The sequence below is a fragment of the Botrytis deweyae genome (assembly GCF_014898535.1).
Source record: "Botrytis deweyae strain B1 chromosome Unknown BDEW_007, whole genome shotgun sequence".
In the NCBI taxonomy this organism is placed as follows: Eukaryota; Fungi; Ascomycota; class Leotiomycetes; order Helotiales; family Sclerotiniaceae; genus Botrytis; species Botrytis deweyae.
In genome coordinates, this window is record NW_024066214.1 from 252,833 (window position 1) to 280,573 (window position 27,741).

The following is a 27,741-nucleotide window of genomic DNA, read 5'->3' on the forward strand; positions in this document are numbered from 1 at the left end:
AGAACCCATTCATTCCCCTTCCCATTCCCATACACTTGACAAGCCTATCAAACCATCAAGCCTAGCCCCCCCCTACCTCCCCCAGCACTCTAAACCAAAAGTAAATTAGATCCATTTTTCCTCGCTATTCTCGCCCTCAACCGCCAAATGCAACGAAAATCTGCCTGAGTTTGCTTCTTGGATTCCTAACCAACTACTCGTCGAACTCACAATGTGCTACTTACTAATGATAGATTGATCTCCATCAATTCAACCCAATCTCATCTACACCATCACTTTTCATCGCAAATGATCATCACGACTACCAGTACGACCGTTTAATTCCCCTCATCGTCGGTCTAGATTTCAGTCGTCAATGTAGATGGAGTCGTAATCGACCTTATTTACGACCGCAATAATAAGAGTTCGCTCAAACCAACATTCGTTTTAAATCTTGCCTACTTTACTTTCCAACTTCATCTCGCGACCGTATCGTATCGTCACTGTATCACCTCGTTCTTTCAGCGCCGGCAATAACCATTTGAGTTTCGATCAATTCATCTTTACTTTTACGATTTTTCATTCCACTGCTCTCATAGCTTATACCCAATTCGACATTTTATTTTATTTTCCCACCACTCACCTTTCTCGAGCCGGCTCTCTTCTGTTGTCTTTCACCAACAACTATATACAGGCCAAGCCTTCAATTACCAACACCTTTCGATCTCCTCGATCTATCCCAAACCAACCTTGACTGTTTCACTCTCAATTTATTCCATACGGCACGACAATTTATCGCAGTTAGTGTTGGGAAAGATGGCGTATTACGAATGTAGGTGATATTCTTCGAAAGGTAACAATTTGTCGCTAATCAATTGCAGCATCCTTCCCTACTCTTTTTCGAAGATGTGTTGAATGCGATGGAGTCAGTCCGGCATGTCCGAGTTGTGCTGATGATGAGATTTGTTCCCTCGTCCCACCCACTTGTACAGCATGTCAACAGACAGTGTGTGTGGCTTCTTCTGCTGCACCTTCGACGACTGTTAGTTCATCCTCATCAACGAAATCCGGTCCAAATGCAGGCGCTATTGCGGGAGGAGTCATCGGAGGAGTCTTAGCGGTCGCAGCCGTTACTTATCTCGTATGGAGGTTCTGCATCAAGACGAAGCGACAACAATTCGAGCAAGATGACTGGATAGAGAACCAAGAGCAAGCCAATGCAGAGAAAGATTTTGCAATGCGAAGGGACGCAAGAGCTTCTACACATACCGTTGGATCAATTGCATCTACAGTGCTTACACGAGCATCGAACATCATTCAAATCGCATACATCCCAGGTGTTACCAACAGATCCACTCCATCCACTCCAGGTCTTCTTGTTCCTCCAGTTCCTCCGATCCCAATTGCTCTATCAAACTCATCTGGATCGCCAAGATATGAGCAAGAGCATTTCTTCATGCCAGGAGACCTACGTGACTCAACATACAGTGGAATTAGTGGAATTGGTGAACGAAACTCGTACGCACGAAATAGTGTGGCATCTACTATTTACGGAAAACAAGCTATTGTGTCACCAGTTCCAGCTCAGACAGTCATTCGAGGAAAAGCAGCTGTTGTCAGTGTCAACAAAGCGGGAGGAAGTTCATCTGGTGGCACCATCACCCCTCCAGTTCCAAGCGTCGATTTCAAAAAATACTCTGAAAACCCACCTAGCCCAGCATTCTCTGTAGGCAGTACATTCTTGAATGCTGCTAGTGCTGCGACAATGACCAAACCACAAGTCATTCGAGTGAACTCTACCTTATCAAAAGCAACTTCACCTGAGCCTACAAAAGCGACAGGAGTCCCATCATCATTATTTCCCCGAGACTCTAATGCTATCACTTTAATCGAAGATGGCACCCCAATCACACCTCAAGGACCTTTTAGTGATCCTCCCAACACAGGTCGAAAATCGGATGCTAGTTTATCAGCCATGACACAAGATGCAACGAAAAAGTCGCACGGAGATGTATTCTCAGACCAACATGAAGTAAAGGAATAGAGGGTCATCTTTTGACAGGAAACATTTCTTTTGGGAAGGCATTTTGATATAGGAGGTCACCCGTCTGGTTACGATTTGGTTTACTTGTTTCTTTCAACCCTCTATACACTTGGAGGAGGGGCGGATCCCCATTTTGATGGTTCACAACTGGTGTGGTAGGGTGTTCAAGGGGGGTATTTTATGATTGGCAATGATCTTTTTTTTTCTTTCTATTTTTCTAGGGATATGTTTTTTTTATATCATCCTATCTTGGTACTTGCTTACCTACCTACCTATTTCTAAAGATTTCATAGATGATGTCAATACCAATGAATCTATTCAACACTTTTAGGAGATGTGAAATGGAGTGGGATGATAGAATGTGTGCATGTAATGTTTTATTATAGGATGTGCGAGTATCTAGTTTATTTTTCAGAATAGGGAGGGGTGGGTTGTATGTTGTATATTGTATATTGTATGTTGTATGTTGAGAATGATACATGGCGATACTGCAGGAGGCAAAGGGAGGGGAAGGGAAGAAAGTGAAATGGTAATTCCTCACGGAAATCCGGCTTGAAATGTTCAAGCGGTAGATACAAACTAGGTATTACTTGAATCGATGATTTGATATTTGGTATTTGGTATTTGTTATGGATTCGTAGGTGATTCGAGGGGTGGGAGGGATACTTTTAGGTTGGTAGAGATGTAGATAGGTGTATCGAATTATTTGAGTTGAGAGTACTATGTATGGTATTGCATGGTATCCCCTAGAGTGCGAATATTCGATGATTACCTAGGTATATTGAATAAACGCCGTTTGTCTGTACTGTATGTACGAGGTACTCTAGAGGATAGGAGGAGTATTGTAGGTAGGTACCTACTAGATAGGTACTAGGTAGGTACCTACTAGATAGGTAGGTATGGTAGTGTGTAGGATGGGATGGGATAGCGTGGTATAGGTAGTTGGTGTATATAGCATAATATAGCATAACATCTTGTCTGGTCTTGGGACCTACTAGGTAGATACCTACCCTACCTAGGTCTAGGTCTACCGAGGTCTACCTAGTTAATAGTAATATAGATATATAGATATATATGTAGGTAATCCAAGGAAGGCTTGGGAAATGTTATTCATGTGTTATTCATGTGTTTTATGCATTCGTTCTTGGAAATACTCGTAGAAGGTCATATATAGGTAATAGGTAGGTAGGTAGGTAGGGAGGGAGACAGGTGTGAAGTTTATTAGTGGTTCGCAGTTCGCAATTTGTGGTTTGCAGGAGGGGAGTGGTTGGAACTTGGTGGTTCTTGGGGGGTTCTTTGGAAATTGGGAATTGGAAATTGGGGTTCTCGCTACCGGATTTTTTGGGAGAGAGAGAAAGAGAGAAATTTAATAAATACTAGGTAGATATTCCGTAGGTAGATAGTAGGTACCTATGTAGGTTAGTGTGGTATTATCTAGGTAGGTAGATATTGTAGATATTGATCAATACGATGTACAGTTATATCCAAGTAATAAGTGATTGAATGATGGAATGAATTGATTAATCAATGGAGGATTTGAATCAACATCTCAACGAACAGAAGAGGAAATGAGCTCTAGATGATCGCTGCCTTGATCTACATATCCTTTCTCTGCATGCCCAGGTGTGGAGGATATAGGAGGGGGTGCAATGGGAATCTGAAAGTTTGTTCCTACTCGAATACTACCTCGAGACTACCTAGGTATATAGTGTTGAATCTCTTCTCTGCCCGATACTTGTATTCTCCAATAATAATATATAAAGTATCAGTAATCAAAACCACATCTACCCAGATACATCGGCGAGGTACCTATTAGGTTTCTATTTTCTCTATCCCATCCTATCTCATCTACGTCTGCAATTCCACATCCGGCTTCATTCAGTTGTTGGGGTTGGGGTTGGGATATATAGCTGATATTTTATGCTGAGAAGTCAATACTATCCCTCCCATCCATCAAATGATTCTTTGGTACCGGTAGACAACAAGATTGCCTCATCATATCATATGAAATCAAATCATATCGGCTTTTCCCACATATCTACGGAGTACGTACACCTGCAGATCCGAAGCGAAGTTGAAGACGATTCGTCGGCAAATCAATCGAAACGTACAAATTGATACCATGTTTCTTCTACAGAGAATCTCCAAGGCTTTCTCGAGTGTGGCTCAGTATGGTGTTTACGCAGCTTGATTTGTTTCTTGATGACCTGGGTACCTAGCTTCATGGTGCATTTCTTGTCGGTAATAGTGGGGGTGAGTGGAAGTTGTGGAAGGGAAAAGGGTTTGTGGTGAGGATGGCGGAGTGAGTGTGTGAGGATGTGAGCAGCTTTATATATATGGATCCTTTCAATGTGTGGTGAAAGTTAAAAGGAGGTGATTGTGGTTCGAGTGGAAAGAAGAAGAAGAAGGAGAAGAATTCCTTAGTAAGTTATATCTATACCTACCTAGCTATCTAAGAGGAGTAAGGGAAGTAGTAAGTAAGTACTAGGTAGTAAGAAGAGGACCTTGGTAGTAGAATAAAATGAAATCCAATTTTTGATATCATCCCAATCTACCAATCTACCAATCTAACATCCCAATCCATCAATCAATCCATCAATCTCGCAGTCTCGCAGTCTCGGCCATTAAGTATCTCCAGTTCTCTACCTGGGTATCGTACATCTACAGACTCCAGAGCACCTACATACATATCTGCATACCCTACTCTTGCTGTGATCACTCCACTTCATCCAAAGCGGAATAGAACCCTTGATCAACACCCAAACAAACAAAAAAACCAACAAGAAGAAAAATCTTAAATGGGGAAAACACCCATTGGGATTGAGAACAAAAGCACTGGCTGGATGGATTTCCTTTCATTATTATTCATCCAAAGAAAAGCAAACATACCCTATTCGTATTCCCTTGATACGGCCGGTAGCTTCACATCCCACAAGGGAAAGCAAAAGCAATTCGTGAGAAAATAACGGGTAGCGGCAAAAGAGGTCAACTAAGGTCAACTAAGGTCGGTCAACTTCTCTTATATCGTCGTCGTCGTCGTCGTCAATTGATGAACCTATTACATTGAATGATTGAGTATGTACTGGAGTGAAGGGTAGGAGAGTGCAAGTGTAATGGGATTGATTGTGACCTCTTCTCTATCTTGGCAGCTTATGATTACTATTTCTTACCCACCAGACGGGAGATGATAATAAGATCTTACCTACGAGTGCCTACTACCTACCTACTTCTCTCCATCTACCTAGGTAGGTACTGAGGAAGCTAGTGTTCAACCCTATCAAAATCCTCCAATGTATAAATCCCATCAACTCTTCAGATGGGCATATATATACCTATCTAGGTATATATATTGAATATAAGCATCCATATATAAACACACCATATATTCCCACATAATCCATCACATACTAATAAAGCGGAAAGAAGTCCGAGCTTCTCTCTTCATGCCCACTTCCACTCCAGTACCTCCCAGACCAGACCAGAAAGGAATCTCCACTTGCAGCCCAGGACCAAAGTAAACCCATACCTACCCAAATCTATCTCTCCCACCGACAGTCAGACAGCACAGCACAGCACAGCAAAAAGAATTAAAGGATCTTGCATCTTTTGACGAATTGTTTTCTTCCAAACCACACCCAACATACCAACAACCCACTTACCTTGCCTCCCTCATTTATTACTTCAACAGATCTAGTCTATGCTCTTCAGTCTCCAGTCTAACGTCCAAAATCTCAATTCTACATCCTACCGTACCCTCCCGTCTACATCCTATTGTCTTTCACTCCATACCACTCAATAGTCCATAGTCCATAGTTCATAGTCTTATCTCCTTCCCAATTCATCCTTCGTTCTCGATATAACTTCAATACGATACGTCACAAACGAAGGTCACAAAGAAGCCAAAGCTCCGTCTTCAAAGATGTCTTCCAAACAAATGGTCTTGTACAAATTGGTGGTACTTGGTGATGGAGGTGTGGGTAAAACTGCTTTGACAATTCAATTAACATTACAACATTTCGTCGAGACGGTAAGTTATCCCACCTGCCCTTTCGATTGATTGTTATCACATGCTTACTTTGCCATAGTACGATCCTACAATCGAAGATTCATATCGAAAACAAGTCGCCATAGACGGTCAATCATGCATGTTGGAAGTCCTCGATACTGCCGGTCAAGAAGAATATACTGCGTTAAGAGATCAATGGATTCGTGATGGTGAAGGCTTCGTTTTGGTTTACAGTATATCATCGAGATCATCCTTTACGCGCATTCAAAGATTTCACAATCAAATTCAACGAGTAAAGGAATCATCATCCTCCTCTCCCATATATCCCGGTTCTCCCATATCACCTATCTCGCCTTCGGAACCCGTACCAATTATGCTTGTGGGAAACAAATGCGACAGAGTTACGGAACGTGAGGTATCTACACAGGAAGGTCATGCATTGGCGCGAGAGTTGGGCTGCGAATTTGTTGAAGCATCAGCGAAGAATTGTGTTAATGTCGAAAAGGCATTCTATGATGTAGTACGACAACTTCGCAGACAGCGTCAGCAGAGATCTTCAGCTTCGGGTACTGGAAAGAGTCCCCGTGCTAACACCATGGACAATGGAATGGTTCGAGATGAATCCAGAAAATATCGCCCCAAGAAGAAGGGACCCTGTGTTATTCTATGAGAAATTCCATCTCCTCACACTTCAAGATATGTTTTGAGCTCAAAGCTTTTTTTATTTTCGCATGGATTATCAACGACGTTTACGACATTCCTTTGGCTCAATGCCTCTTTTTTTAACACCCGCAATTTATGAACCTCACTCTTCCCCCTTTACGTTTTCAGCAAGACCTCTCTACCATCTTCCCTCGACAGCGTTTGCTCAATCAAATTCCTAGCTGGGTCGGCGAATGGAGTACCAAAAAGAGTGGCATACGGCGTTTTCATGAATATTTTTTTCTTGGAAAATAACCCCATTCGATCTCAATATCGACACCTTGTCACATACGTCACTACATATTATATTAGGAAAGAATTTCCTCTCGAATTTGTTAAATACGCTTTAAAACGATAACTTTACTTTTGGTGTCTATGGCGCAACGAAATCGAGATGGCGATTTATTTCCAAATGAGATGATCATCTTTTCTCCTAAATGCGATGTGCTTCTTTTGGATTTTGATCTTGATATGACCCTTTTTTACTCTTCTTACTCTTCTTCTTTCTGCTTTTTCGCTCTCATCATTTATGACGAAAATGTTCCCCTTTTCCGATTTCAGTCACGTAACATGGAATTGTCATCTGTTCATATTCCAAAGGCTGGGCTTTCATGACGTTCATGTTATACTTGATATTTTGGTAGTTTTGGTTGTGATGGGAGTAAGCATTGATGTTGATATGTTTACGAAAATCATGCTTGTTAACTAAAACTTTGGTTGCCTTGATTTAACTGTTTGGGAGCTGGGTGGTTGGTTCTTTGTCTTTTCAAAGGGATTGGGGTATTACTTGAGTCCTTTACCTAATCTATTTGTCATGCTTCACACAATCCTGGGAGATGAGGGGGACGTTGAAAGGAAGAGGGAATGAGATGGGGAGGAAATGAATTTGGTGGATTGGTTGAGAATGGATGGAGGGTGGAGGATTGGAGGATTGGAGATGACATCTATACCGTACTGGATGCATGGGAAAATTCTTGAGTAGGATAAGGTTGGGTGGTGGGAGTGTACTGTCTATACTATACGTAGGATGGACTGGAAAGTGGAATTCACTAATTAGTTACTTGACTACGTACAATGCGAATTGTGTAGTTGGGAATAATGGAATGGGCAGATGGGATAGGATTGAGAATCAATGGAATTGAAATATTGAAAAAAATTAATAAGACTAGTTTATGATTTTTTTGATGATTTTGTGAGTGATTGTGTGTGAGTGAGTGAGTGAGTGAGTGAGTGAGCCTTCTCTCTTCCTTCATTTGGACAATGACTCTGTCTTGGCAAGGTCCTGGTACTAAATGGAGGATATATGCTGGGTGGTATAGATATATATATATATATATATCTATGCATTTCTGAAATCTCCTCTCGGTTAGTTCTGTATTAGGGAGTTGAGTTGAGTTGAGTTGAGTTAAGTTCAGTCGAATATGGCAAAGTGTGGTGTGGTGTGGTGCAGTGGAGTGTGGGAGGGATACCAAGGAAGGGAAGAAGGGAAGGGAAGGGAAGGGAAGGGAAGGGAAGGGAAGGGAAGGGAAGGGAAGGGAAGGGAAGGGAAGGGAAGGGAAGGGAAGGGAAGGGAAGGGAAGGGAAGGGAAGGGAAGGGAAGGGAAGGGAAGGGAAGGGAAGGGAAGGGAAGAGAGAAGGGGATGAGAGAAGTGGATGGGGAGAAATTAGGTGGTTGTGGGGTTTCTTGGGAAAAGGATTTTGGAAAAAGTGATTTGGGAGAAAAGAGTTAGGGGAAGGGGGGAAGGTGAGAAGGTGGAGAAGGCGAGAGGCATATGGATATGATTGGCGTGGTATAGGGATATAGAGATGGAAATGAGAATATTGAAGAAAATGAGAAAATAGGAATATAAGATTATAGGATTAGGGGATGAGGAGAGTAAGAGAATATAGGGATATGGGAAGATAGGGAGACAGGAGTGAAAGATTATGAGAGAGGGAGATTAGAAAAAGGAAAAGAGGGGATTAGAGAATTGAAAAAAAAAAATAAGAATGAGAAATGAAGTGGTTATGGGATCTCTTGGGGAGTGGATTTTGGGAAAACAAAAGGGTTGGGGGAAGGGGGGAAGAGGGAGAAGGGGGAGAGATGTGAATGCGGATAGAGGGATAGAGGGATAGAGGGATGTTTGGCTGTTGAGAAGAGGAAAGGGGTGGGGAGAAGATGAGAGAGAGGGAGAGGGAGAGGGATGTGGGTGGTATTGGGAAATTGGGAAATTGAAAAGAGGAAGAAAAAAGAGGAAGAGAGAAGGAATACATGTATACTTAGATATATACAGTATTATATTGGGGTTGATATAGATAGTTATGAGTAGTATTTCTGAAAGGGAAGAGGGTGAGAAGGGGATAGAATGGGAAAATGAAAGAATAGGGGAAAGGGGAGGGCGATGTGGATGGAATAGTGTAGGAAAGTTGAAAGGTTGAGAAGAGGGGAGATAGATATATGTGTGTGTGTGTGTATTGTAGAGGAGAGGAGAGTTCAAGGAAAGGGGGGTAAAAACGAGGAGTTATATATTTGGATACTTTTATGGGTTGGATTGATATGTGTGGAAATGAAGGAGAGAGAAAGAGAGAGAAGGAAGAATGGAAGAATGGAAAGATGAGGAGGGAGATAGGAAGAGGAGAGGAGAGGAGAGGAGAGAAAGGAGAGGTATGTTGTACTATTGTATGGAGATTTGTTTAGCTGTTTAGCTGTTTGGGGGTTTTGAGGTGAGGCGAGGTGAGTTGAATTGAATTGGATTGGATTGGATTGGAATCGATTGGGTTGGATTAGATTAAATAAATCGATCTGATTTGATCTGAACTCCACAGAAGAAAACGAAACCGAAATAACGCGAGATCGATTAATCAAAAACGAGTCAGACAAAACGAATTGGATTATATTGCTGGGATAGTTGTATAGTATCTTGATAAGGAGATGGAGGAGATGGAGGAGATGGAGGAGATGAAGAAGGTGGGGATTCCTATGATGATGATATGTGGAATGTATGGATTGTGTGGGTTTGAAATTTGAAGTTTGAAGTTTGAGGGTAGGGATCAGGATGAGGATGAGGGTGAGGGTAAGGGTGAGGATATGATATGATATATATGAAATAATGGTTATATATGTGATTATTTGTACTCTTGGGAAAGTAAGTAGAGTGGTAAAAGAGAAGAGGAATAGAGTAGATGTGCACTATAGAAAGGGGGGAGGGACGGGAAGCGAAAAGAAAAGAAAAAAAGAGGAGGGGATGGGTTTATGGATGCTGAAGAGTGATGTTATATTGTAATTATACGTAGTAGATGGGTCGATAGGAATGTGTATGGGGTATAGTTATTGTTATTGTGGTGTTTTTATAGAGATATGGGTGTGTGTGTGAGAAATTGAGAAGTGCGTAGTGGATTGTAGATGGTGAATTGTGGATTATAGAGGATATAAATCTATATATATAAACCATACAAACACAAATACTGACCACAAACACCCAACCGCACCTCTTCCCGCCCCCAGATTAGATTATCCGAGGTGGAGTACTATCCAAAATCTATCAAGTTGGGTCCAGCTATTCTATTGGATCTATTCAATGCCAGATGTACATGAATATGACACTTACATATGATATCCTACTTAGGACCCTTCTTTTACAATCTTACTTTCACGACCATAACCCTGCAGCGATATATTCATATACGAATACTTCTTTCACAATAATCTCGTTGAAAACCCTATCAAAATGATTGGGGCTCAAAGTAGCAACCCTCCCTCGAATGCTGAGATAGCAGATCTAGCATATTGTGTTTGTGCTGTAGTCGATACGTCAGCTTATGAATGTCTTCATGATGGTGTAGATCTTAGTTATCTCGCAGGACTGATTAATCGCTCAAAAGGAATACATATATGGAATGAAGAAGATAGTTCACTTCTCTGCAACAAGTGAATTATAGCAATTACGTCGAGGGATACAGATGACCGGAAACAAGCACAAGAAGCTCGAAAACACCTTGAACTTCTTCAAAACGCCTTTGTTTTTCGAATTGATCTAATCGCAAGGCCTGAGACAGTACACCTAGATAGGGAAAATGTACATCAAGCTCTTCTAGCGATGGATAAGGAGACCTTACTACTTTGCCATAGAGAAATTACGCCTGGAATATTATGCAATTTAACTGTCAAATTATTATAGCTGCCTTCAAGAGAGAGAACCTTTATGCTCGATATAAAGAATCACAACAGCCGTTAGGTCCTTCATCTGGTCCATCTTGCCCAATATTCACAGCAGAAAATATACTTTGGATGGACGAGGGTATTTGTGAAATTAGACATAAGCGATATGGAAAGGATTAGCTTGACACTCAAGTATCAAGGAAATGTAGGGCTAGCCGCCTTTGTTTCCTGATCCGAAATAGGGGTTGGCTTGAACATTGTCCTAGATCCACGCCCATACAATAGCGATCCTGCGTCAAAGTCACCACCGTATGGCCAGCGAAGTGCCAAAATAGGTCTTGCTATCCGAGAAAGATACGCCCACCCTTCCCCTCCCCTGTTTGTACCATAATCTACTACCCCTCCACCTCTAGACTTTCTTTCAGCCCTAGAAATGGTAATCGATCCAAAGTTCTGATACTCATATGGGCGCGATACACAAGCAGCAGTTTTTAATGGATACAAAGCAGAGCGTGTACCACAACTACTTCCTGAGAGATAACAGAAAATCGATCCCCTATTTAATATCAGTGTAAGATAACATGAATCCAAGAAACTTTCCCATTAATTTACCTTCTCCCCCACAAGTTAAAGAGATGAATATTGCTCAATCTCACATGCAGATGTTGATGCATCGATATCGCTGTTACCGGTACCACTATCTGGGATATCTAGTAAGTTTCATACATGACACTTTTCATATATTACCTACATTTCCTGCATAACTCGGTATCCTATTGCTACGATCCGCGGCAACTGTTCTATGATTCGACGAGAGATCCCTCAACCAGCTCCACTTGGATTCTCGAGTCCGTCAAGAAGCCTGTGATGTAGTGGCTCTCATTTCTTAAGGCTTATCACCCAGAACACGGCTGGGTTGAGATTGCCCTAGCCCATACTAAAACCCTCCTTGTCGACAACGATTTGTTTTTGTGTTCCCCGATCATTGTCGATGATTCCCCGTCCAAAAAAAAGACAGTACCCCTAATAATCGCTAAGCGTGGTCTCTGCACCATTCATTTGACATATGCATATCGATAAATGGACCGAAAACAAATGTATCTCTGCCATAGTATCTTCCACGCTATACCCTAAAGAAACTGCGGATTTCAGTACTCCCCGGGGCCAAAGATTTGAATTGCAAGATTAAGCTTGCCATGTGATGTAGGACCAAGATGGGAGGGTTGGGCGTTACCTATGTTGGCGATTCTTAGTCTTCAATCTTGCGATTGTGGATCTGGGACAGCGTTTAGGTTTAGGCCTACCCCCATATCATTGCTCACCACCTACAAATCCACCTATAAAATTTCAAATAATACGTACTCCGCCCTTTCCTTGACTTCGCAGATTCGAGGAGTCTGAGCAGCGTGGCAGGTCGCGGCGCGGGGCCCCTCGCGCGGGCTGTATTGATTTTAGTCTGCCCCCTTTGAACCAGGGTTCGGAGACGGGCGTCAAGATCACTGTATGTAGTAATATAACTCTATGTGTCGTTAGTAATGACAAAGATCGTTGGTAACTATATGTTTGACCAATTTTAGATTCGATATCTTGTTTAATGAAACAAATTGCGAAGGGACACTTCTTGAGACGAGAGATCAAGCGCAGGCGCGTGAAAGTAAGAGTTCAGGGTTAGAGGACTTAGGGCATCTCAATCGTTGAAGCATGCCTTGTGATGACACGAACGACGATAGAGGCTCAACATCTCGAAAGATCTTATACAAGATTTCGATCCAGACAAAGCTTCGACAATCTCCTCCAAAGTTACAGGGGGATTATCATCGAAGGACTGTCAGTAGGTAAAACTCTCAAGATAGATGAATTGCTTCAAGATGGTGTACATGGGAGTGACATTGGCGACACTACCATCAAGAAACAGGGTTGTGATTTGCGACCGTACGATAGGTCGAGATGGGTACGTGATCAAATTTCGGTCGTGAAATAATGGACTAGAAGTGCATTAAAATTCTTTCAAAGATGGTAATGCGAGGAGTGCGAGGATATCATCGGACATGAAAAAGGCATCTGATCATGTGTGCTATGAGGCACGCTCTAATGAAGTTCTAAGGAGTGTATTACCATGCCAATCCCACCCGATGGAAAGCTTGGTAATGGGAGATAATGGAGAGTTTGAGATTCTTGTTACGAAGAATAGTGACAATACTTCGACCAAACGCCCGAAGAAGTGAGGTTCAGGTTCTCTACTGACACCATTCAACCACGCTGGTAAATCGACGTTTTCAGCGCAGGTTGCTTTGAGGAGCACAAGAACCACGAACATCCAGTGCCAATTATGTTCTCGTTTACTCCAGGACGAAGCGAGAGATGGCAAGTCATGCCCTTCTTTCACAAGACTGTAAATATCAAGATCGAGGAACAATGACTCTTGCACAGATGATCTCCGAAAACGTGGGCGAGAGAAATCAGATAATGTTCGACGCGCATGAATATCAATACGCCCGAGGAGGGAAGCGAATTTATCGTTCGCGTTGAGGACAAAGTCCTTTATCTAATACACCTGCGGTTGGATATTTCATGTTATATTTTCTTGTTGCAAGATTAGTCTTTGCAACATCTTATTTACCATAAAATACCAAAAGTTTTAATGAAAGGGTAAAACCGAGAGTAGTAACCACGTACTGACTGATCAGGTGGTGGCTGGAAGGTTTTATGAGTTGATAAATCCTGCCCTTTCAACCTAAAGTACTGACATCGACCTAATGTAGTGTGGATCTAAGAGGGTATCAGAATAAACGTTACTCGAAGAGATATGAAGAAGTGAAAAAGTAAAGATGACCTTGAGATATCTACCAGAATCCTATGCATCAATTCGACTAATTCTCCCCTTTCTTTCTTGAATCGGGAAATCTATTTCGGAAGTATCTTGGAATTCCCCAATAGATTATATCCTCGCCTTCGAACGTATATGAATACTAGTGAATCTAAGTCCATGATGCAAGCGCATAGATATTGCAGAGATATTCTCTTCGAATAATACCGTCTCTGTTTGTATTTTCAACTTTTCATAAGCCAAGACTGCAATCACATTCTTGTCGATATGATTATTTGTAACAGTGTTCCAATTCGATAAGGCTTCATAATAACCGGTTCAGCGAAAAATGGCATTGTATTTGAGTTGTACTGCCAGTAAAGTTTGCTGGAATTTAAAGGCCTAAAATACTTAGTGGTAGTTAGTAAAATGGCATCTAGAAACTCACATCAGTGAAAATAGTCAATTGGTTGACATTCGAAGTATTAGCAGAAATAATTCCTACAAACCAGTTTATAGCGACTCAAAAGTGATCTCTATAGTTAGATCTTATTAGATCGTTGTTCCAGAAAGAAGTTACTAAGAATGGACAAAGCAATCACTTCGAGTCACCGACAGCAACCAACACTAATGAAAATTTGTAACGAGTGTTGAAACTTCACTTTTCCGAGTTTCTCCAATTTTTCACGATCTTGCGAGGGAGTCTGAGGCACAAGATTGGGAACGTGGAGATGAGCATTTTAAGACATCCTATAAATCACCTGGCTGCTTTGCTGTGCATAACTTGACTTTGCAGGATTATAGATACCTAATCCGATACTATGAAGCGTTCGATACAGGAAAGCTGGATGGCTACGTGCTGTCTTGATAGCCCACAAGTTGATGACTATTCGCTCAAGTGACGCGTGACAAATCAAGGTCTTGTGAGCAGAAAGCTTAATCTTCTAGGTTATACTGTAGATTGGATTTGGGTATACATTGAAGAAATGGAGTAGGAAGTTTTGCCAATCAGAAAGTTCTAACGACCCCACTGTCTTCGACCTCTTTAGGCGAATGTTCATTCACTACAACATTGAGAAATGCGTGAATATCTCATGTTACATCGGAAGTGTGGGATGGAAAATTGCACCGAATTTCTTCTTGCGAAAATTGAGGAAACAGCTGAACACAGGTATTATGGACACGAATCTCAACCTAGACTTAAGCCGTTTCCGCTTTTTGGTTTCCAGTGGCGAGGTAAATGTCGTAGAGACATGTGAAGTCCTCGCCTGTTGTCTAGGAAAATACGGAGAACCACCAAATGTGATCTCTACAGCCTTGTAAGTTAGATATAAAGTTGCTCTTTGGCTCAAATACTACTGGAGGAACGCCAATAAGCTAGACATTCCGCAGTGGTATGACAGAAACCTGTGTTGGATCTATCTATAATCTCGATTGCCCGAGATACGATGTTCAGAATACGCAGCATTTCTGTTCACTTGGCCGGTGCGTACCAGGAATAGAAATGCGAGTTGCAATCCCTAAGGCTGGCGATGAAAGTGTCGAGGCCTCAGCAAACGAAATTGGCCTTCTTGAAGTTCGTGGACCTATCGTATTCAAGTGCTATTTCAACAATAAGTCCGCTACAACAGCTTCTTTCACTCCAGATGGCTAGTTTAGAACGGGAGATCACGCCACGATTGATCGAGCTGGAATGCTCCATCTGGTAGGGAGAATAAACAATACCATGAACATTAATGGTATTAAGCATCTCCCGAACGAGCTAGAGGCTGCCATCGAAGAGTAAGTACGGTTTCTTATCACATCTGCCAATCATGCTCTGTTCAGCTCTCATTATCTCGATAAAGATTGAACCTGAATTTGCGAAAATAAAGGTTTGAAATTAATGGTGTGACACCGAGTTACGCGATATGCTTTTCCTTCCGTCCACTTGGTGCGGAATCAGAGAAAGTCGAAGTTGTGTACTTGCCCTTCTTTGGACCTCAAGATGTCGATGCTCGAATTGCAGCTCGAGATGCCATAATTCAAGTCACAATGTTCCAAACTGGCTCTCGACCTTCAGTTCTGCCATTGAACGATACTTTGCTGCAGAAAACGACACTTGGAAAAATCTCTCGCGCCAATACCAGGACTGCGTTTGAACGTGGTGACTATAAGCAATGCCTGGACTTTGATAAGATGCAGATCGAAATATGTAACTTGTCTTATATATAATAACCTTGGACTGAGAGCGAACGCATTATTCATGAAGTATGTTGCGAGGATCTAGATCGCCACCCACAAGAGTTAGGCGTCAATACACATATTTTTGAGATTGGCATTACCTCCATCCATTTAATCTGATTAAAACAGAAACTTCAGAGCCGCTTTTCCATCCCTGAGATTCCTGTTCGTATAATGATGCAAAATTAGACCGCTCGTGAGTCAGCCACCGCTTTGGAGAATCTCGGTAAACCACGAAACTGTGAACTAATCATGGCACTTCATAATAATGCAAGAAAAGCCTCTCTATGGCTCTTTCGCCCAGGAGTAAGTGATATCTCCCCCATGATCCTGCTGATTCGAAGTATCTTGTACGCATGAAAGCCTAGAGGGAAGATCATGGTATAGTATTCGTATTATGATCAACTGAACGGGATTTCAATAGGATTTTTAGCACAGCTAGTCATCGACGCATCTGGAAGTAAGTAGTATGGTCATTTGTGAACAAGGTACTCATACAGCATAAGTCCTTGACCCTGCAAGCGAGATATTACTACTTATGAATCGATCACGCTCCTGAAAAGCTACTCAGATTCAGGAGTTCTTTATCGTCGAAAAGTCTGCTCGAACAATGTTCTACGTCGGTTTGCCGCAGTTGCTTCAATATCCAGACGAAACAATACTTCGTGAAAATACTCCATGGGTACAGATATGGATTCATTCCGTTCAATAGCCTTTAGTGCTTCTTGCTGAACAACATAATCAGAATCATCAACTTCAAGCCATGAGGTCTCCAGCCACAGCACGACGAAGCCGAAGAGATTTCTAGGCTTCTAGCTCTGATACAGACTCAGCCTCGAGCTCTTCGTCTAGTTCAGCTAATGATGAGGATGTGGACATGCTCAAGGTATTCATCTCTTTGTTGGCTGCCGCTAGTTTGAAATATTACTTTTAGGACCAGAAAGCCATATTTCTTCGATTGAGACTAATTCAAAATATCGTTTTTAAGACCGGATTGACACTTTCCTCCAAGACCTACTTGGTAGATTCTCATTTCGAGGCCAGAATAATATATCCTGACATTCAAAGACTGTGATAATAACACAGTATATACTTGAGACCTGGATAACATAAAAAATAATAAAGCGAGACCGGAACAATACCATAACGCCCTAAATAGCATTTATATTGAACTTAATGGTTTATAGGTAGGGGAGCTCAGCCTAATCAGAATTAGCACTGCCAATTTGAATCAAGTGTAGTGCGTATTCTATCAAAAGCTATCTATGTATGTACAATAGAGTTGACTATAGTAATCGTTTTGATTACCTAATACGCCTAATGCTCTCAGCGCGCTTTCTACAACTAAACATCGAGCATCGAACTTCATCCCACCAGCACATATCCCACCCAACCAACATCTTCTCCCAATTCTTCACCTCCAACTATGTAAATTCCAAGAAAGTTGGAGATGAATATTCCCATCTCATCCCCTCCCTTTAGATCAATATGCGAAAAGCCGAAGATTCGCCTAGTAGTTAGTTTTAGGGTCTCTCCTATTCACTACTGTGTGAAACTTATTTCTTTCTAGACTAAAATATTAGAAAGTCACTAGAGATTTGGTAACCATTGCACATCATGGACAATTTGTTCTCTAAACTTAGTGATTGTAAAAGTAAGTTCGTAAATTACATCCCTCTTGTATCCCAAATAAATACATCTATCAAAAACTACTCGCATCTCATCAAATCAATAAATACAAAAATATAATAACCAACCACAAACCTATAATTTCGCCCTCTCAATCTCCTCCCTAGCTCTTCCATCTCCTCTCCCCTTAATCTCAAAGTACTCTCTAACTTTCCCTCTCGCAACCTCAATTACACTCTCATCTTCAATCGTCGCCGGAACATTAACACTCTTCCCCCCCTCACCATGATATTCATTTTCCAACAATTCCCTCAAAACCCTCCTCAAAGTTTTGCCTAGAAACCCATCTCGTCAGTCACATTCAAACTTCACAACCCATCCCCTTTCCAACTCTAAGACGAGAAAAACTCACCACTTCGTGTTTTAGGAATCATATTTCTACCCTGAATAATTCCTCCTAGACTAGCAATCGCCCCGATTTGTTTCCTCACCAGCCCCTGGATTTCTTTCTCCAAGTCTGCATGTGGAATTGCGGATGCGGGATGAGTAGGCGTGGAAAGTGTTATGAATGCAAATGGCATATGTCCTTTGAGAGGATCAGGGATACCGACTACGCAGCATTCGGTTATGAGGGGATGTGTTGAGATTGCTTGTTCGATTGCACCTTTGTGGTATTAGCTTTGTTGATATGAATATTTTGATGGTAAGTGAGTATATTCGTGAAAGCGAAAAGAAAACAATTGACAGAGGCAAGATGAGCGATCGAAAGAAACAAGAGACAAACCAGTGCTAAAACGATGAGCTGCCACATTGATAATATCATCACTTCGACTCATTACACTAACCCAACCTCCTTCATCTATAACACCCGCATCTCCCGTATCAATCCATTTCCCATCAAACCGCTTCATATATCCCTTATAAAATCTTTCTTCATCATTCCATAACGTTCTAAATCCTGTTGGTGCTAGAGGAATCCCAAGAACGATATTACCCATTGTCCCACGTGGAACTTCCTTGCCGTTATCATCTACGATGCGGACATCGAATCCCGGGAGAGGTTTACCAGCACTCCCAGGCTTAATAGGAAGGACTGGTGTGGTTTCATGGGTATAAGTACGGGATAATGCGCTTTGAGGCGAGAGTGCAATTCCGGTCATAGGACTTCCTGATTCCGATGACCACCAATTATCAATTACATTAGCACCCTTTGCCGCATATTTTGTGAGAAGCTCTTGATACATGTTGACGATACTCGGTTCACTTCTTTCGCCAGCAAGGAATAACGCACGGAAATTCTGAAGTCCACCCTTTTCTCCAATTTCCCTGAATAATTTATTTTCCGGATCGTCGCGACGGATAGCTCGAAGAGCTGTTGGTGCTGTAAAAAGGGTATTGACTTTATATTCATCGATGATCCTCCAAAATGTTCCCGCATTCGGTGTTCCTACTGGTTTTCCCTCAAAGAGGACAGTCGTGGCACCAGCTAAGAGCGGTGCGTATAAAATATATGAGTGACCAACTACCCACCCAATATCGGATGCGCAAAATATTACATCTCCAGGTCCATGAATACCAAATATATAACGAATAGATAGGTTTAAACCGACCGCGTGACAACCCGCTTCTCGTAACACACCTTTAGGTAGACCGGTTGTTCCAGATGTATAGATGATATAGAGACCATCTGTACTCTTTATAGGTACGCAATCTGCTTTGACTCCTCTGGAACCAGCACTTTTGACTAATCTTTGCCAATTCCTCTCGCCGTTTTCCTTATTGGGATTCTCCCATCGTAGTTGTTCGCGTTGCCATATAATAGTTTTATTGGGTTTATGAGACGAGAGGGCAATGGCTTCTCGGATAAATGGTTGGTATGATAGAGGAGGTTTTGCTCCATCAATTCCACAAGAGGCTGTGAGAATAGCTACTGGCTTAGAGGCTTCAATTCGTTGCGCCAAGCTTGCTGGAGCAAATCCTCCAAATACGACGGCATGAATAGCACCGAGACGAGATATTGCGAGGGTACCTATGAGAGCTGCGGGAATCATGGGCACTGTACTTGATTAGCTACGGTTTCTTCGAATAAATCAATTTCATATGTAAATCCTTAAAACTCACTGTAAACCAAAACTACATCCCCCTTCCCTACCCCCTCCTCTCTCAAAACCCCCGCGAAAACTTCCACCTCCTTCAACAAATTTTTATAGCTAATCTTCTCCTTACATCCTGTAACAGGACTATCCCATATAATCGCCGTTTCTTCCCCATTTCCTGCCAAAACATGTCTATCCACACAGTTGTAACAAGTATTTATTTCTCCATCCCCAAACCATTCCCAATGTTTATGCGAAGTACCTGATTTCAACGTCTTTGTTTTCACAGTTAGGATCTGGGCTGGTGGCTTATGCCAGTGCAAATGGGAAGCTTGTTTCGCCCAGAAGGATTGGGGATCAGAGAGAGATTGAGATTGCACTTCGTCTTGGGGATGGAGGGGCATTTTTGTCTGCGGATTGATTGATTAGATATTAATTTGATGGTATAGGGAACTGAGAATTAATGGAGATATACTGACGATTGAATGTGTGGTTGTCGTATTTCTGATCTCAAGCTACACGAACTCTATCCCATGTAAGATTACCTAGGTATCGTCTGATACACTCTCAAATATTGTACGAATTTATCTCAAATAACTAAACCACTTTGAGCAATTCAAAGTCAAGAATCGCAGTATCGAACAAAAGTCTCCCGTAAATCAACAAGTCGAGTATCGAGATTAAAACTGCGAGCTGAAAGAAAAAGAAAATATAAAGTGACATCAGAAACAAAACAAAACATACTTATCTCACTCATTCTTACATACACACGTAAATCTCACATCCTACCTACCACTTACTTCTCATCTCGGTCTCGCAACGGATAACATCGGACTGATGGCTATACCTGCAAGTAGCTTAGTTAATATGCTGCTTATAGGGGAGAATAGTAAATCAATGATCATTGCTCCCCGGCCGAGTGAGATTTCGTAGATCCCCGCATCTAAGCTCTGAACTCTAATAGCCGAATTAGCTTTCCCCATTAACTTCTAAGCTCGGTCCAAGGCTTAATTCTGGATGAGTGGATGCTGATGAGTCAGCAATGATTTATTTCATTTTTCAAAAAGGGATCTAGCTCAAGTTTATTATGTATTTTGGTAAGGATTCATAGCAAAGCTCTCTTTTCAACTCTCGCAAGTGAAAATTAAGTAGTTAATTAGGTGAATAGATACATATGTATCTATTTATTAGGCTGCGTCTCTTATTGGTAAACGGAATGATAACCAATATTTCAGCTGGTATCTAGCTTGGCGCCCATTCAACAAAAACTGGCGTAAGACAAAACTACTTCCAAGGGAAGCGAATAGAAAAATCACAAAGTTGATCTATGCATTGTATTACATATTATAGGAGAATAAGATCAATGTACATTTATTTTATGTAGAGATTGTATAATACTTTTCTCTATCGAGACTCTCACAATACCATCTCACGTGTATTGATCTATCTACCTTCCCTCCCACCTTCTTCCCACCTTCCCCAGCACCATATCTTACCTATCCTCTCTCGTAACATTCCACTTCAACCCTCTCCACTGCTCTCCACACCTCCCTCCATATTCCACGAAAACACATTCTCCGACCCCCAACTTTTAGAATAGAACAGGGAGTACTGTAAACATCCCATGCAAAGCCGTAGCTAAAAAAACGAAAGTCAAGAAAGGGGTATCCGACTATCCTCCCACTTCAATACAAAGCGCGGAGGATATCCAACAAAAATTGTAGTGCCTATCAAAAACAGAAAAGACAAAAGTAGCTAAGTACGAGAAAGTAGAAAAGAGAAAAAGGAAAAAAGCCTGCTGGCTAGCAGAATATTGTAGAATATACAAAAACATTACTGGTAAATGTATCCCATCGATATCAATCGAGGCGATGTCTGTTGTGTTGGCGCGAGCCTGATGTTCCCACTTCTTGGACAAAGAAATTCCCCGGCTCCAGAAATGGCCATTTCCTTCCTGCCATAATCTCCTGATGCTCCTCAAGGTTCCAACTGGTTTCCCCATGCCAAGCCTTGTGAAGTTCATCCCTTTCCACCACCCATCCAACCCACCAGACCAAGCCGTTCCTACCCCATCCCATCCCAAACTCAAGAAAATGTAATGAATGTATAGGTAGTATCACTTTAAAAAATACAACCCGATAGTGTGATTTGCCCGTGTGAGTGACAAGATTAAAAATTGCTGAAAGGATCCTCTCTAGAGTTTCTTCCATGTCTTTCCGATCTTTCTTCTAACTCATGATGGCCATATTCTTCTTCTCCAGCAGTTCTACTTCCGCTGTACCAATCTTCAATTGCTCTCCCACCAAAACCACCTCGACTAACACCAAAAGATTCTTTGTTTCTATTTCTTCTGCTTCCATCTCTGCTGCGTCGACGCTGCAAACTGATCATATCCATTTCGTCTTGTTCTTCGGGAAAATCATCAAATCTCGTAACACCCAGTGGAGAAATAAAAGCTTCCATTCGCATCGTTCCTACTGCATCGAAGAAGTTATTTACAACAGCTCCTGGGCGTGCACTGGCATCAGAAGTGCGAACAGATGAGCGGCTACTAGGTCCATTGTATCCTGTCACCGAAGAAGGCTGAGAATAAGAACTTTGGTTCTCGGAGGAGCCTGTTGTTCTATCACTCATACCCGCAGTACTATTGGTAGGTACATGACCAGCACTGAAACCTCTGAAAGAAAGAGGAGGTGGTATATGTGAGCCAGTATTACTACGCTTCCTGCCATGACCACCCATTCCTCTTTCGGAAAAACGAGGGACGAAGGGTGCCTCTGCAGGATCAGAGAGTACCGAGTGTGAATTCGTATGAAATGATTCATTGTCGCGAACGCTCGTGTTTGTATCGGTTTGTTGAGAAGATGAATAATTTGATGCGGGGCCAGTACGATTGAAAGCATTTTTCCCCTTGGCAACCTTGATCGAGTCTCGAATCTTGTGAGTTTTCTGCATACGACCGGGCTTCTGGAAGTCGGGTAATGGAGGAGCTTTGGCAGACAAGGTTTGGACAGGACGGGGTGTGATAACATCGGGTACAGCCTGTGACGAATGTGCGAGGAATGATAGAGCAGTAAGCCAGACATAGTGTCGTTCTCTTGAAATAGCAGTGAACTTAAGGGCACGTGCTGGTGTAAGGATTAGTATTGAACGATCAAAGACTCCTCCAGATCCCTTTGGTGGTGCATTGTCATCTTTGACATCCAACACGGATTGAATTGTTACTATGAAAGTTAGTATGATTAGAGAACTGAATGTTTTTAAACTTACGTTTCCTTCCAGTTTTACCCAACAGTGCAGATCCAGACGTGGGCTGTTTACTGCTCCACATGACAGCACGCTCGTAAGGTGCGAGCCAAACCCATCGTTTGTGACGAGCGCCGTTAGTAGCATTGTCCCCATCTTGATCAGACATTCCGAAGGACTTGCGTCTTCTAACGTATTTGAACATCCACTCTCCAACCATTGTTTGGGCAATAGCATCTACTACAGACGTAGCTTGATTGGCACTTTGGTTATCAGTAATAACCGATGATCCAGCAGTGTTCGTAGTGAACGCGGTGTTTGTGGTCGATAATTGCTGTCTATGCATTCTATAACGACCGCTACCATTATCCCTCGAAAACCGCGGCGTGGTGATATCGTTATTGGGGAGTGGTGGCAAGCCAGGACTCTCGGGATCTAGAGTTGGTGACATGGGCGGTGATCTGCTTTCAGAACGTCGTGGAGCACGCCTACCCCTTGTGATAGCAGCAGCGGATCGAACTTTCCTAACACTGCCAGTTCGGCTAAGACTACCAGCTCGATTAATACTACCGGCTCTTATAGGCTTTGATCCTCGGCCGTGGCTAGGACTTCTATTTCTATTGCTATCGCTGGGTGCGCTAGCAGCATTTCCAGGTCTGCGAGAGCTCGCTCTAGTAGGTATCGGAAATGGGGGTGCAACCTCTTCGGACGCTCCAGAGCTACCGGGTCGGGGACGGTGAGCATTCACACCACTTTGAATAAGAGCCGAACGATGCAATTGAGCTGACTTAGCTATTGAAGTGATCGGTAAAGGATGACCAAGAGTCCGAGCGGCTTTGGCGGACGTCCTAGGCGGCAGTTCCAATATTTCTTCGTCGAATTGATCATCTGCTTCATTGTCTAAATTGGAAGGAACCTTGATAGATAAAATATTACGAATTTCCGTCTTTTGTGGAAATGATCTTGGAACTTGTGACATTTTCTCAACTTCCTTCTTTGTTGCGCTTGGAGCGGAAAGTGCGGTTCTGAAGTCATTATCGCTAACATCACCATCATCAAACTCATCAACCTCATCAGAACTTGCACCATCAAAGCCTGCGAAGAGACTGCTGATGCGATGAGGTCTTCTAATCTGTCCTCTGTCCTTTGCCAGAGGCCCATCGTCATTATTACCTGGATAAGCATCTCGTGTCTCCATTACAGGTGGCGATGATGGGAGCGTTGTTATACTGCGTTGACTGCTTTGGCGACGGGGATTCTTGGGAGGAAGTGTATCTGGAATTGGCGAGTACTGAAGACCATCGGGTTTCAAATCGGGTGATGGAGGGCCAGACGATATGATAGATGGGTGAAGATAAGCTGGAAGGTTATTCAAGCGTTGAGCGACCCTGATCTCTTCCGTTTGTACAGCCATCGATCTTGTTGAAATGGGTGCTGAAATTGAAACTTGACAGCCTACATCTTTCGAGAACTGCGGCAACAAAGACTCACGAGGTGTTGCTGGAGCTGATGAAGGTGGATGCAATTGAATTAATGGAATGGGTATCTTTGGTGGGATACGTTTTGGGGAAGTTGGTGATGTGTCGCGGGTTTCGGTTTCAGCTTCTGTTTGTGTGGACGTAGATGTCATCTTATTCTCCTCTTTAACAGGCATAAATTGGGAAGGTGGTGGTGGTGGTGGTGCTCGTGTTGGAGAAACTGGTGTTCGTGGGGGGCTGAGTGGTTCGTCTACAGTCTGTGATGCCGCAGATATCATAGGAGAACTCTTAGGAGGCTCAATAACCAAAGGAGGATTTGTATACACACGCTTTCTTCGCTGATTCGCTCCAACCTCCCAGTCTTTACTCGATACCTCAGTTGAAGGCTGTTCCTCAAATTTGTGAGAAATTTCTGGCTCAGGTAGCGCTGTTGGCTCAATAACAGAAACTATCTCAATTACTGGCGAAAGTTTTGGGGATGGTGGAGGAGAGTACTGGATGCCAGTGTCGACGTATTGAAATGTTGGTTTAGGTGCAGCCTCATCATCCTCTGAGATACCTCCTTCTAACCTCTCGAGAACGGTTTGGTTGAGTAATGATTTACCTCTGGTAATGCTTCCAGGTCGTTTCATACTGTCGCCGCTTTGGTTCCTACGGTGAGTGCGGAATAAGATACTTTCACGACTTTGAGTTCGGTGATGCTTTTCTGGGGATGACATGAGACTGTCACGTCCACCGTCATAATCAGTCTCGCTTTCGTCAAGATCCAATTCATCGGCAAGGCTCAGACCATTCCCTTTAGTGACCCCATATCCATTCGGTCCATTGAGCATCGAGAATCGTAAACTATTGGTTAAACTCATTGTTCGAACACTACCACCATCACTCTCGTTTCCAGTATCTTTATCTTCTGAGTTGGTTCCTTGTGGTTGGTTCTTTGAACGACTGGCTTCATAGGCGGCGACCTCTTCCAAGACTGTCTTGAGTCTGTTTTCAGAAACATGAATCTTTACTTCCAGCTTTCTCCTCTCTTCATCCCAATTGTCCTTGTCGTTTGCCCAAAGATTTTGTACGCGATCCACTTCTTCATCTCGGCTTTTGAGTTTCTTTTGAACGGTCTCCAATCGACGGCGCATCTCTGAAGTAGTTTCGACTGCTTCATCTCGCTCCTTTGCTAATTCAGATAAAGCCGATGAGGTTCCACCTTCTAATAAAGCCAGTTGACGCTTCAAAGAACGGCTTTCCTTTGACGTGTCTGCAAGACGATCTTGTAAAGATTCATGTTCTCCTCGAGTATCATGAAGTGCTTCTTCCAAGCTCTCAATCGTTCTGATTTTCTCTTCTTGGTCCCTACGTAAGGTTAAAATTTCAGCAACCAAATTAGCGTGTAAAGTTGGTGTAAATCGTCTTGGGTCGAGAATAGAAATCCTGTTTATCCTATCAGTATTCAACTTAGCACGGAAGATCATTTTGCTTCTTACGTTTCATCATTGGTTACGTCAAGAGAACAACTCATACGCTTCTCTCCTTGAGGTAGCGGTGGTGGCGAAGATGATGGTCCTGGAGATACCGATTTTTGTCTCGAAGAACGTCTTGAGCGGCTTGATCGATTTGAGCGAATGGATGGCGCTGGTGTCCTGTAAGGTGTATCTGTTGGAGGAGGGAGGTGATATTGAGCTGCTACCGCAAACTCATCCTCAGTTTCCCATCCATTGTCCCTCATCATGATTGACGATGCGTTTGTCTATTCTTGGGAAGGAGAAAAGAACAAGATTTCGATCAAACTTGGACATCCATGAACCACCTTTGAATCTAGTGAATTACTGCATTAAGAAAACTGATGCTTTTTCGATGGTGTGTTTTCCAATATTCACTTGACTTGATCAAAGCTCGGGTAATCCTTGGGTATATTCACAAGGTGCTATAAGCTTTGTATGGAGTATGGGGAAACTCGAGATCCTTGTGGGGATAATTGAGATAGTTTCGAGACGCGTAGTTTTCAAATTGTAAGGGGGTCGCTTTGATAAAATATAATCAATTAGACGTGATGTTTGACCAGGTCCAGGATACCTTGTTTCGAGGCTATATGAAGCTTTAAATGGGACGATTCTTGAGAACTGCTCTAAATGTGCCCGAACTCAGCTTGCTTAAGTGAATACCCTTATGAAATGGAAAAAAAGCAAAGAAAAGTGTAATTGTTTCCAAATAATGATACTAAATTGAAAACGACCCATTAGTATGGATTGGAAGACAAAGTTGACCCAACGAATAAATCTTCTAACTCCCATATACCAAATGGACAAATCCTCGGCGCATACCTTTTTAAGACATCGATCAACATGCGTGTATATATCTGTTGCAATATGTTGATCAGGCAGTTATTCCATAACAGTTGGTTCCGTCCCGTAGTTTCCTTGCTTCACTGCTTATGACAGAATTTTTATGACTAGTAGTTCATGTCGAATATACTTCAGCCTCAAATGTTTGAGGTACGCCAGGTTTTTGGGCTTGAGACAAAAAAGGTGAAAGTAATGAGGGGCGACGTTGAATTTCTGGGTGACTCTGGAGTTCCGTTGCTGGAGAAAGACATCAATTAGCATTGCTTCATGGCAATCGCATGTTTTCCAAGCTACCACTGCATCTTCTCAGACATCTTGTTTCGAGAGCTCGGATTGGTAGTATGGCTGCGGGATGGTACAAAGGTACGAGAAGTACTCACCGTATGTCTGGTTGGTTGCGCGACGTCAAAAGGAAATATGTAACGATGATGGAAAATCTTCTGCTTCTACCTTTTCGGTTGTGTTCTTTTCCTCCAGTCCTATTGGAGTTGTCCCACTCTGAAAGCAGGCAGATACACGAGAGTCGGAGCAATAGAAACCTAACGATACTGCCGCATCGGTTTGAATCGAATCTCAAATATTGTATATACAAGCAAGAAGGAAAGTAAAGGAAGTGAAGATCCACGAGATTCAAGAACACACGGACTATACCCTACGCTTCAGTTATGGATATGGATATGGATATGGACATGCCATGTGGATATTCATTCCATGGGTAGCAGCAACCGTCAAGGCACATACTTTCGTGGAAGTTTCGGAGCTCCATAGGCAAGAAAGTTAACCCAGGGCCAATCTGAAGGGACCCTTCAACTCGACTGAGGTTAATGGTCTTGACTCTTGCGTCCCCTGATTGACTGACTAGCTAGGATTGGTTCTTGAAAGGTTTGATGGGATCAAAGTATCATGCAAGGATTTCGATATAAAACTGCAAGTCAAGATGAGAAGATGGATCAGACTATGGATTGATGTGGTTTAGTAGAATATGCATGGGATAGTGGCGGGGATTTCATATTGAGGAAATTGAAGTGGATACTTTGGTGAGGCGTCCAGTCAGG

General features: G+C 42.5%; 4 protein-coding genes across 4 annotated transcripts; 2 read left to right on the forward strand and 2 right to left on the reverse strand.

Moving 5' to 3' along the window:
• Positions 1–795: 795 nt before the first annotated feature.
• On the forward strand, positions 796–2,023 carry EAE98_003788 (uncharacterized protein; the record flags this gene model as incomplete). Its single annotated transcript, XM_038951408.1, has 2 exons — positions 796–811; positions 861–2,023. 2 exons carry the CDS (start codon positions 796–798, stop codon positions 2,021–2,023), a joined length of 1,179 nt encoding a protein of 392 aa, XP_038811881.1.
• Positions 2,024–5,942: 3,919 nt separating this feature from the next.
• Positions 5,943–6,699, forward strand: EAE98_003789 (uncharacterized protein; the record flags this gene model as incomplete). The annotated part of the gene is made up of 2 exons (XM_038951409.1): positions 5,943–6,050; positions 6,109–6,699. The coding sequence occupies 2 exons, from the start codon at positions 5,943–5,945 to the stop codon at positions 6,697–6,699; spliced, it is 699 nt and encodes a 232-aa protein (XP_038811882.1).
• Positions 6,700–17,662: 10,963 nt separating this feature from the next.
• Positions 17,663–20,027, reverse strand: EAE98_003790 (uncharacterized protein; the record flags this gene model as incomplete). Its single annotated transcript, XM_038951410.1, has 4 exons — positions 17,663–17,862; positions 17,940–18,191; positions 18,312–19,583; positions 19,649–20,027. The coding sequence occupies 4 exons, from the start codon at positions 20,025–20,027 to the stop codon at positions 17,663–17,665; spliced, it is 2,103 nt and encodes a 700-aa protein (XP_038811883.1).
• A 1,765-nt stretch (positions 20,028–21,792) lies between these two features.
• EAE98_003791 (uncharacterized protein) lies at positions 21,793–26,073 on the reverse strand (the record flags this gene model as incomplete). The annotated part of the gene is made up of 3 exons (XM_038951411.1): positions 21,793–22,847; positions 22,894–25,775; positions 25,829–26,073. The coding sequence occupies 3 exons, from the start codon at positions 26,071–26,073 to the stop codon at positions 21,793–21,795; spliced, it is 4,182 nt and encodes a 1,393-aa protein (XP_038811884.1).
• Between the last annotated feature and the right edge of the window lie 1,668 nt (positions 26,074–27,741).